At 46.8% G+C, this 12335-nt stretch overlaps 2 protein-coding genes across 2 annotated transcripts in view; both read left to right on the forward strand.

The window, feature by feature from the left end:
* The window catches only part of LOC123768447 (uncharacterized), a 487820-nt gene that overhangs the window by 314157 nt on the left and 161328 nt on the right, over positions 1–12335 (forward strand). The window lies entirely within an intron of this gene.
* LOC123768481 (uncharacterized) lies at positions 3925–8914 on the forward strand. Its single transcript, XM_045759071.2, has 3 exons — positions 3925–6739; positions 6838–7357; positions 8648–8914. The coding sequence occupies exons 1-2, from the start codon at positions 3926–3928 to the stop codon at positions 6988–6990; spliced, it is 2967 nt and encodes a 988-aa protein (XP_045615027.2). The 5' UTR covers position 3925; the 3' UTR covers positions 6991–7357; positions 8648–8914.

Below are 12335 nucleotides of genomic sequence, written 5' to 3' on the forward strand. Positions count from 1 at the left end.
GAAGTTGACCATGGCCTCAGTGTTGGTGAAGTTGACCATGGCCACAGTGTTGAAGTTGACCATGGCCACAGTGTTGGTGAAGTTGACCATGGCCACAGTGTTGAAGTTGACCATGGCCTCAGTGTTGAAGTTGACCATGGCCTCAGTGTTGAAGTTGACCATGGCCTCAGTGTTGAAGTTGACCATGGCCTCAGTGTTGGTGAAGTTGACCATGATCACAGTGTTGGTGAAGTTGACCATGGCCACAGTGATGGTGAAGTTGACCATGGCCACAGTGTTGGTGAAGTTGACCATGGCCACAGTGTAGGGGAAGTTGACCATGGCCACAGTGTAGGGGAAGTTGACCATGGCCACAGTGTAGGGGAAGTTGACCATGGCCACAGTGTAGGGGAAGTTGACCATGGCCACAGTGTAGGGGAAGTTGACCATGGCCACAGTGTTGGTGAAGTTGACCATGGCCTCAGTGTTGGTGAAGTTGACCATGGCCACAGTGTTGGTGAAGTTGACCATGGCCACAGTGTAGGGGAAGTTGACCATGGCCACAGTGTAGGGGAAGTTGACCATGGCCACAGTGTTGGTGAAGTTGACCATGGCCACAGTGTTGGTGAAGTTGACCATGGCCTCAGTGTTGGTGAAGTTGACCATGGCCACAGTGTTGGTGAAGTTGACCATGGCCTCAGTGTTGGTGAAGTTGACCATGGCCTCAGTGTTGAAGTTGACCATGGCCTCAGTGTTGAAGTTGACCATGGCCTCAGTGTTGAAGTTGACCATGGCCACAGTGATGGTGAAGTTGACCAAGGCCACAGTGATGGTGAAGTTGACCAAGGCCACTGTGATGGTGAAGTTGACCAAGGCCACAGTGTCGGGGGGAGAGAGGGAGGGACTGGAACAGAATGTGACTTAACTCAACAACCGAAGAAAGAAAGAAAAAGTAAGATTATCCGTGAGATAATACGTGAACGAGGGAAATGGGAAGGAAATATTATTGTTGCTAAGGCACACAGCGTCACGGAAGAAGCCCCCGCCACGGCAGGCGAGGCCGGTGCCCCCGCGACGCCAGGCGAGGCCGGTGCCCCCGCGACGGCAGGCGAGGCCGGTGCCCCCGCGACGGCAGGCGAGGCCGGTGCCCCCGCGACGGCAGGCGAGGCCGGTGCCCCCGCGACGGCAGGCGAGGCCGGTGCCCCCGCGACGCCAGGCGAGGCCGGTGCCCCCGCGACGCCAGGCGAGGCCGGTGCCCCCGCGACGCCAGGCGAGGCCGGTGCCCCCGCGACGGCAGGCGAGGCCGGTGCCCCCGCGACGGCAGGCGAGGCCGGTGCCCCCGCGACGGCAGGCGAGGAAGTCTTTACTCTGAAGAGAACTAGTTATCACAGACAAGAAGGAATCCAGGTCAGTGTTGATGGGCACGAGAAGAAGACAGTGACGGGTGAGGCCACCTCGAGGCGCTTCCTGGAGAGACAAACCGCTGGTGCAGGTTCAGGCCAGGAGATTGGTCATAAGAATATTTTAATGGAAAAAGTGGACGTGAAAGGGATGTCAAATGCTCTTTTAAGACCTAATATCGAGACTGATTTGGGAAATAACTCTATTTCCATTGAAGGAGGCGTTGGAATAATGGTAAATAGTGATACAGAAATTAATGATAAAATCCTGAATGGTTGTGAGGAGAGCTGGAGCGTCCTGGCGCCGGCATCCCATCACGCACCTGACGCCACACACACAAGACCTGATATAATTATTAATCGGATTAAATGCCAACCATTTCGAACAGAATCATCAACAACTCTGAAGACATCTTCGAGCGAAGCAGTAGAGAATAATTTAGTCACACAGACTCTTATGTCTTTCTCAAAAGATAATTACAGTAATACTTTAGTGACAAACGAGATGGAAAACACGTCAAACATTATTTATGGAAAACCCTTACAAGCACTGGAAGTGGAGACTTGTGGACCTTCAGTTCTAAGCTTGTACAGGTCTTCTTACAAGCATAAAGTGGGGGCTGTAGACCGCGTCTTTAGAATACGTATTAAGAAACTATACTTCTCTAAGTTACAGGTCCGTGAGCTTAATGGACTTGTCGGTGGCCGGGCCCCTTGGTGTGCTGGTGGCCGGGCCCCTTGGTGTGCTGGTGGCCGGGCCCCTTGGTGTGTTGGTGGTCTCAGCAGCAGCAGCAGCGAGACACCGTCCATCCTTAATGCTGTACAAGAAATGAATGCTTTAAGACGGAAGTGTTGCACGGGGTCGCCTCTCCGCTCCAGTATGGAGAGTACACACCACCCAATAAGGACGCTAAAGTTCCTGAGATATAACGAAAGCGTGAGTCGAGTCAAAAGATATTGGAAATCGTGGTCGTATAATGAACTGTCACGTTATAAACAAGAGTGTTTCGAAGCTGCCAGTGTCCATCGACATGTTAGTAAGGGTTACAGTAATATTCTCCACACATTTGAGAATGCTTTTAACGATGGCCATGAGAAATCACTCTGCCGTATATACGGCAGAGAAACGCCCACTGATATAGTTTTCGGAAACTTGGGCCCTGCCGTTAGGTGTGAGCAAGAGGTGGTCCAGTCTGCCGTTCTCAGCACCATGTCTTATGATGTGGGTTTGGAAACTCATGAAGCCTGGCTGAGCCAAGAATGGCCAGGTCATGATAAACAAGCCTGGCTGAGCCAAGAATGGCCAGGCCATGGTGAACAAGCCTGGCTGAGCCAAGAATGGCCAGGCCATGGTGAACAAGCCTGGCTGAGCCAAGAATGGCCAGGCCATGGTGAACAAGCCTGGCTGAGCCAAGAATGGCCAGGTCATGGTGAACAAGCCTGGCTGAGCCAAGAATGGCCAGGTCATGATAAACAAGCCTGGCTGAGCCAAGAATGGCCAGGTCATGATAAACAAGCCTGGCTGAGCCAAGAATGGCCAGGTCATGATAAACAAGCCTGGCTGAGCCAAGAATGGCCAGGCCATGGTGAACAAGCCTGGCTGAGCCAAGAATGGCCAGGCCACAATAAAGATTTGTTTACAAACATGGAGAAATTTGAGAGCAAAGAAGTTGTAATCCAGGACCATCAACAACCAGGCACAAGCCACACCACTGAAAAATTAGCTTGTGAATTTGAAATGTTTCTCGACAAGCACAGAGGAGAGACCTACACGCTCATGTTTAGTAACCAAACGAGTACTGTACATCGTGTTAATGATGATCAACAGCATTTAGAAACTGTTAACTGGCGTAGGCTGCAACTCGCAGGAGCAAGAGATGAAAAGCTGGAGAAGACGGAGGATCCAGTTGACTCCGCAGGGCCACACACTTCCATCTCTCTGTGTCAACTAAAAAGTTCACGAGGTCAAGCAGTTACTGACAACGAAGACAAACTGGCAGAATTCTCGCTTTGTAAAATAGAAAACAGTAATTACACAACCCACAAGAAGACTGAACTTAATATGCAGACGAATACAGGAGAGCGGCAAATGGCTTTACCTCATGTAAGGATAAAACGCTGCAATACACGAACGCAAGCAAATATAAAATATGAATTTATTTTATATACTGAAAGTAAGGAAAAGGAAGGGCAAGTGACTGGAGTCCAGAGCACTGGAGAGGTAAAACGTTTGTGCACGACCAACACGGAGCCGCACGAGCACCCAACTGCACTTGTCGAGGTTACGCAGATTAATGAATGTAATGTGCAACGTGCAAACGATGTTGCTGCAGCGTCGGGTGGCTTACTTAATGTTGCTCCGAACATATTTTACATTTCTAAAGGTTCTTGTGCACATGATCGACCAGATGAAGATGGTAGTGTGATGGATGCACCAGTTGAAGGCAGTTGCATGATGGATGCACCAGTTGAAGGCAGTCGCACAATGGATGCACCGGTTGAGGGCAGTCGCACGATGGATGCACCGGTTGAAGGCCAGTCGCACAATGGATGCACCGGTTGAGGGCAGTCGCACAATGGATGCACCGGTTGAGGGCAGTCGCACGATGGATGCACCAGTTGAAAGCAGTCACACGATGGATGCACCAGTTGCAGGCAGTCGCACGATGGATGCACCGGTTGAAGGCAGTCGCACGATGGATGCACCAGTTGAAGGCAGTTGCACAATGGATCCACCAGTTGAAAGCAGTCACACGATAGATCCACCAGTTGAAGGCAGTCGCACGATGGATCCACCAGTTGAAGGCAGTCACATGATAGATCCACCAGTTGAAGGCAGTCGCACGATGGATCCACCAGTTGAAGGTAGTCCCACGATGGGTGCACCGGTTGAAGGCAGTCACACGATGGATGCACCGGTTGAAGGTAGTCCCACGATGGATGCACCGGTTGAAGGTAGTCCCACGATGGATGCACTGGTTGAAGGTAGTCCCACGATGGGTGCACCGGTTGAAGGCAGTCCCACGATGGGTGCACCGGTTGAAGGTAGTCACACGATGGGTGCACCGGTTGAAGGTAGTCCCACGATGGGTGCACCAGTTGAAGGTAGTCCCACGATGGGTGCACCAGTTGAAGGTAGTCCCATGATGGGTGCACAAGTTGAAGGTAGTCCCACGATGGGTGCACCAGTTGAAGGAAGTCCCACGATGGGTGCACCAGTTGAAGGTAGTCCCACGATGGGTGCACCAGTTGAAGGCAGTCACACGATGGATGCACCAGTTGAAGGTAGTCCCACGATGGGTGCACCGGTTGAAGGTAGTCCCACGATGGGTGAACCAGTTGAAGGCAGTCACACGATGGGTGCACCAGTTGAAGGCAGTCACACGATGGATGCACCAGTTGAAGGTAGTCCCACGATGGATGCACCGGTTGAAGGTAGTCCCACGATGGGTGAACCAGTTGAAGGTAGTCCCACGATGGGTGAACCAGTTGAAGGTAGTCCCACGATGGGTGCACCAGTTGAAGGCAGTCACACGATGGGTGCACCGGTTGAAGGCAGTCACACGATGGGTGCACCGGTTGAAGGCAGTCACACGATGGATGCACCGGTTGAAGCCAGTCGCACAATGGATGCACCGGTTGAGGGCAATCGCACGATGGATGCACCGGTTGAGGGCAATCGCACGATGGGTGCACCGGTTGAAGGTAGTCACACGATGGATGCACCAGTTGAGGGCTGTCGCACGATGGATGCACAGGTTGAAGACAGTCGCACTATTGGTCCACTGGTTCAAGGCAGTCAAGTGAAGACTCCATCGGTTCAAGATAGTGACGACAATGAAGTTACTCTCAATGATCATTTGGAAGAAAGAGAAGGAACAGAGGTTAAGGTAGAGATGCTGGAAACGCTCTGCTTTAATGATCACTGTGAGGCAGCCTCTCAGGAGCCGTCTTCCATACTACTTCCATACAATCATTCCTTGGGAGAAGAAACTAAATGCATTGGACGTCTTGTATCTGCGAGGTCTTCAGATTTTGATGACACTGGCAATAATGAAAACTTTCTGGGAGATGAAAATAATTGCTATACTTTCAAAGCCCCAAATACCATAGAGACTTCATACCCGGTAAAATATTTACATGATGCCATGTTTAACACAGAATATTTGGAGATAAAGAGCTTGGATGCTGGACGCCAGGTGATGAATGATGAGGGAGGGATAATCGTATGTTTTAATGACTATCAAACAGAACACTGCCGTACCAACATTGAGGAGAATCAACTATTGTCAAGGGAACTCGTTAGTGTTAATCAAGTGCCGGAGTCATCCACCAACTCGCAAACACCTCAACACAAATACATCGATAGTTTGTCTCGGAGATTCAAGAGAAAAATTAAAACTGAAAATGAGGGTGAAAAGTTCTTGAAGACACTGTGTGCTGTGCCTCGAACGCGTGTGGACACTGGCCTTCATACTGCCGCAGGTCCTCGTAGCATAAACTTCCCGAATGCACTACCGAACAAGTACCTACATTGTACTAAAATATCTGAGAAATATATTCAATTTTCCTCGATGTACGAGAGTAGTGGGTTTGAGGGAATGGATGGTTCTATTATGGATGAAGAGCTCACACAGAGTACATGGAACAGGTTTGAAGATGCAGTAGAGTACTTTGTTGTGGAAGATGCAGAGTCCAGTACTTCCGTGAACAGTACGCAGAGTTGTGTACTAACAAGCAAAAGGTTTACCACTGAACTGGGAATTGATCCAATAGTTAAAAGTGAAGAATTCTTTGCTGCACCAGATAGTCCAGTGGGGTTGATTGATGAGGTGGAGTTGATAGATGAGGTGGAGTGTAATGAGATCACTGCTAACAGAGAGAGAAAGGGCAGCGGCCCACAACACCCACCAGGGGCCAGGTTTACTATGGAGGTAGATACAGTCTCTGTGAACATTGAAGAATTCTCCTCTTACAGCCATTTGGTCCGTGGCAATAACCAACACACACAAAGGACTCTTTTAAACAAGTTACATAAGAAAATTGACATGAAGAAAAGAGGCAAGAAGTGTGAGAGTGAAGCACCAGGTCATGTCAGCTCTGGGTCAGTGAAGTGTATGGCATGTCCACGCATGTTTGCAACACTTGAAACACTTGCATCTCACTTCAGACGTAAACATGCAAGAGATAACTTCTTTACCTTTTGCCCAGTTGTAAACTGTTCTGCAAGGATTGCAAATACCAGGGTCGACTCTCATATTAAAAACCACGTTCTTCTGCAAGACCACAAGTGCACAGTGTGTTCATTCTCTTGTTCAACACGATCTTCCCTCGGGCGACATCTTACTATTCATAAGCCGGTAAGTTTAAATTTAGTATAATTGTGCATTGTTTTAGTTTAAAAAATTACAAAAGATAGTCGGAGCTACCATAAAGTTCATATATTTTTTAATTCCAGAAAGATTCACTCCTGGATGCTGGTGCAAAGCCTGATGGAAACGTTCATCTTGGACGATATTGTGCTCCAGATAAGTTGAAGAATATTTCGGGTCAAAAGACCACGTTTAAAGCCGTCAAAAGAAAAATGCCAACAGGTTTTAGTCATTGCTGAGGGGAGGCGTGCGAGCGCTGCATCTTCAGCTGAGGATGAACAGTCTGAGAGAGAAGTGTATTGTGGAGACATTAACACCGGCCCGGTTGTTTCAGGTAATATTAGGCGCCAAAATCGGGTCATTCACTGCTGCTCGCAGGTGTTATCTACAGTGGAAGATGTGCGTGAACATGTCCGGTGTTGGCACAAGCAGGGCCACAGGTATGTGCCGTGTTTGGACTCTGCTTGTCCGGTCAAGCTGCAGTGCTCCAACTTGGACAGCCATCTTCGCTGCCACACTGTTCAAGAACAATATAAATGCCACATGTGTACCTATTCCTGCAGGAATGAAAGTGCATTGAAGATTCATATTCGTGCACATATAAAGGTTAGTTGCTGAACATTTTTTACTCTTTACGACAGTTAAAGCACCTAGGTACGATTGTGACAGTGCGGGGTTTCTAGTACTGGAAGCCAGTTTAGAATGAAGAAAGTTCTTCTAGCTTTAGAATAAGCATAGTTGATAACCTGTGGTTGCTGTTTGATACACCAAACATGAAAACGAAACTATTCTTCACGGCGTATACATTTAATTTCCTCTTCACCCGTTCGTGCGTAGGCCTCGCCTTCCGATTCCAACTCTATTCCTGCATCTCCTCCCATTTCAGTGGCAGTCACTTGTCCCAGCTATGGAGGTTCCACTGGTCCTTGAGTCTCTCGGATGCTGCCCTTGATCCAGTGCCCTACCCTGTTTGTTCTTCCTCCCCCTGATTCCTCCTCCCGCTCCAGTCCGCCTCTGGTCCATCCTCCCGCTCCCTTGACTCATCGTCTCTTGCTAGATTTCATAACCCCGATTTCACTGATCCTGATCTTTCGGTCTACTGTATTCTCCTTTGCCTGTGCTTTTCCCTTGTTATCTGTGTTTCTGATCTCTCTATTTTTGGCAAATATCTATTCTTTAATGGAATATTTGTAGTTTTTCTGCCAACTTCCATGAACTCCAACACCGGCTCACGCAGTTTTCACAGCTTCGTGTTACTGGTTACAAACTGTGTTCTCTTAATGGTAGTGTGTCCCCCATGGCCTTCCTCCTATCACTTTAACCAGCGGTGGGAAACGGCTGTGGCGAGGTTATGTATTGGTCATACACGTTTCACTCGCAGGCACTTAATAAAGCGCCACCCTACTCCTTATTGTCCATACTGCATTCTCTCTCTTACGGTCGTGCATATCCTTGTTGAATGTCCGGACTTCCAGGATATGCATGTGTCTTACATCCCGACTGTCCCTCGCGGTCGCTTTTCCCTCGATAGAATCTTTGGTGACACTTTATACTTTTACTATCACTTGCCTTATTCACTTTTGTTCTAGTATTGGCATCCTTAGTGATATATAGTGCCTTTTGAATATCCCGCACATTTTATGGTGCTACATAGCTTTCCTGGCTTATTGCCTTGTTTTGATAATTACTTTGGAGATAGAGATACCTTCCTCAGTTGCTGTAATACTATCCAGCTTTATCTTAATTACATTTTTTGCATTATCTTTAAGCCTGTTTTCTTAGTGTTTCTCCATCTTAATAGGGCTAATATCCTCCCTTCCATTGAGGTCCGAAGTAGAATAATAACAATAATATATTCTCTTCTCTCACATTCTTTATTCAAATTCTTACTTTCAGACAATTAAAGCAGGCGAGGAAGTACGACGATTCGCCGGACATAATCAGGAGGCATTATTTGTGAACCACGACTGGCAGTTTCAGAGATCAAAGCGGTACAACATTTCTCAACACTTTAAAAAAATTTCCCAAAAAGTTGAAACATTGAAGCCATTTGCTAATAATCTCGAACCTGGTAAGAAGACAGCATTGCCAAGGTGTAATACAAAAAGTAAAGTTTCTGGAAGGGTGTATCTCGATGAGCAAAGTCTGATGAGTAACGATGGAGCGTGTCGAGGAGAGAGAGAAGAGCGGCCAGACGTCCTCACTCGCCTCTGGTCAAACTCTCAACAGGGTTACTAAGAAATTTGTGTGCTATGACACCAAGGCGGCAGAGAAGATTGGTTCTTTACCTCGTCAAGAGATAAAAGTGAAAAGAATGAAACAATCTTATGTTCGAACTTCAAAATCTGTCAAGAAAGCTGTTAATGTATCATCGTTGCCTGGACAAGGGAAAGAAACCGAGGCCCAGGTGCCAACGTTAGCCCAGGCAGGACAGGTCAGGGACCTACAGTCGTCCTACCAAAGTTCTCAAGCTGCCAAAGAGACTGCTTTAACTGGAAAAACATCCAGGAAATTTACGTTCAAAAAATCAAACTTTCTCTTAAAGGATAAATCTGCAGGAAAGACTTCAAAACAAATTTTAGGAAGCAAGAGGAAGCTAAGTATTAAAATAACATCTGAAAGTAAAAAGAATATTCATAAGAAAAGGAAAGTGGGCCAAGTTAAGGGAACCTACGAAGCCAAGAAGCATGTTAGGGACTCTGCAATACGAAACGCCTACACAGAACACACCCGCGAAGGACACCTTAACCCTTCAAGAGAAAGGCAACCAGAAGAATCTTTGGCTTCTCAAGGCACACTGACTGTAGAAGAAAATAGTATTTGTACAGTTAGTAAGAGACAGTCTTCAGGAATCCATAGGCTTTTCCACCATTCTTCATATGAAGAGAGTTTTATAGATGGTATTAATAGAGACTGCACATCCAGGGTGCTGGAGTCAACATCAACAATGTCGGTGGAGTGCGAGAGTTTGCTTCCTGGGAACTACAGCTGTCCGCTATGTACGCTCCATTATGACTCGCCTGACAAGTTAATACAACACTACACGGACTCTCATCCTTCCCACTCGCCCTACACCTGTAAGTTTGATGGTTGTCCAGTAAATCTTCAGAAGAGAGATTCTTGGAGGCATCTCATGGGTCATCTCTACCAAAGCTCCTTCAAGTGCCATCTTTGCTCATATTCTCACCAAAATATTCACATGTTGAAACAACATCTACTTTGCCACTCACAGGTATGTGAATACTAATAGTGTTATATAAGTGGAAGATTATTTATAAATTATTCAATTATATTTCCTAGATTTTATATATTTGTCAGTCAATCAGTTCACTGACGATCTCTTGAAGAAACTGTAAGGTCTCTGGTCTGTTATAACATTCCTGACGTAATGGAAAGGTAAAGATATGAATAGCCATTTTCTCCTTCACAATGTCATAACTGGAATAAAAGTTCTGGACGGAAGTGAATTACCATCCAACTAAGCTGAGGTGTACCTTGGTAATCCCAAACTTGGTACCCTTGTGTTTCAATTTTTTCCCCTTTGTATATTTCATTTAGATTTGTCAAGTATTTTATAGCACTGTCCATTCATATGTACCTGGTGCATGTTAAACATTTTATTTCATTCAATAACTTGGGTTTCTTTATTCATTTACAACAATCTCCTGAAAGAGTGAAAATAAAAATTGCATAAATAAAACTTAAATGGTGCAAAAGTACAAATAAAGTTGCTTAACCCTTGCACTGCGACCGTGTGCCTCTCCAAGGTATGTGAGCTTTCACGCCGGGGTTAGGCAGACGCCGCTCAGCATGATGCATGGCTGTTGCCTCTGGTCGTCAGTGTCTCTGGCAACCTTAGTGGCAATCAGATGATATATCCTCTACGCCCTCGATACTCTCATAACACTGATGTTAAGAGCATGACGTCAAGATCCCAGTCACTCAGGATATAAGACATAACTGTTGCCAACTTCTATGCTAAACCTTCCAACCAGTTGGAACAATTTTACCTGATTTTTTCATTTGATGTTGTCTACATGAAATTGCGAAAAGTAAATTTACTATAATTTTCCGTGTCAACAGGTTATTGAGGTACTTCAGTCGAGTGAAGAAGTTGCCCTAAACGTGGAAGGTCCATCAGGACAGGTCAGAGTCTGCATAACAGCAGAGTCTGTTAAAAGGCGACTGAAAAGAAAACTGAACATTGTAGGCAGTGTCGAGAAAGTGAAGAAGCGCCCACGAGAGACCAGTTGGGGTGGCACAGATCCTCCACAGCAACTTGAGGATGACGTGGCTCAGCCTCCAGACCCATCATGTGCCTCAAGTCCCCCTCCAGTTTAATGAAGGCAAGATTCCCTAAATGTTCAATATATTCATATTGATTAATTGTTAATTATCTGTATTACCTTCCACAACTTGTGCACTGAGGCTCTGCAGCATATGTCTAGGTCATTATACATTATTTCTTAGATTTGTAATTGTTTAATTAAATGGCTTAATTGAAGATTCATTTTATGAAAATTATTATGCCAAGGGTTCTGGAGGTACTTGGGATGGCAAGACAACAGTCTCTACGCTTTGTTTTTTTTCTACTGCTGCAACTGTGAGGAATATTACGATAATCAATATATAGAACTGTGATGTTGCTCGCCCCGTTTCTATACTGTTGTATTACTCATTGTAGTTAACAAGGTATAAGAAATATACCTGGAACAAGTACACGTCTTGGCAGCAGCCTTTCGCCTGCGTGTCCACCAAAAGGGGATCATTCACTAGATACAATGAAAGTTATGACTCTTGTTATTTACGGAGTTGCAGATCATGATCAACTTGGAAGAAAGGTCTGAGTCAGCTGTTGGGTTTAGTTTCAGTAATTAAGATGACTGGCTAGATTAATTTAGTAGCAAAAAACTGCAAATGAGGAAGGCTTTACTGAAAATCTTGATGTGTCCGTAAATACATCGTTATTTACATGTTTACATGACATGTAAATGGGCTTATTCATTACATCATGGAAATGGCATTTAGAAGGTAAATGGTCCGTCAGAGGAACATAATAGTCCAACTGAAAAATGGAGTTCACTGGAACTCTTACGTGGTGGCCTACAGCACCTACATCACCCAAAGGGAGGGCAGGAGAGGGGGAAAATGCAACCCACACCGCTCCCAGGGAGGTGTACATGAGCCCCTCACCCAGGGAGGTGTACATGAGCCCCTCACCCAGGGAGGTGTACATGAGCCCCTCACCCAGGGAGGTGTACATGAGCCCCTCACCCAGGGAGGTGTACATGAGCCCCTCACCCAGGGAGGTGTACATGAGCCCCTCACCCAGGGAGGTGTACATGAGCCCCTCACCCAGGGAGGTGTACATGAGCCCCTCACCCAGGGAGGTGTACATGAGCCCCTCACCCAGGGAGGTGTACATGAGCCCCTCACCCAGGGAGGTGTACATGAGCCCCTCACCCAGGGAGGTGTACATGAGCCCCTCACCCAGGGAGGTGTACATGAGCCCCTCACCCAGGGAGGTGTACATGAGCCCCTCACCCAGGGAGGTGTACATGAGCCACTCACCCAGGGAGGTGTA

This window comes from Procambarus clarkii, chromosome 86 (assembly GCF_040958095.1).
Source record: "Procambarus clarkii isolate CNS0578487 chromosome 86, FALCON_Pclarkii_2.0, whole genome shotgun sequence".
NCBI lineage: Eukaryota > Metazoa > Arthropoda > Malacostraca > Decapoda > Cambaridae > Procambarus > Procambarus clarkii.

Bases quoted from the DNA above. Each gene is read 5' to 3' on its own strand.
- LOC123768481 (XM_045759071.2), top strand. From the start codon at position 3,926: ATGGATGCACCGGTTGAGGGCAGTCGCACAATGGATGCACCGGTTGAG. The intron at 6,740-6,837 runs GTAAGTTTAAAT...TTTTAATTCCAG, and splicing joins ATCTTACTATTCATAAGCCG to AAAGATTCACTCCTGGATGC.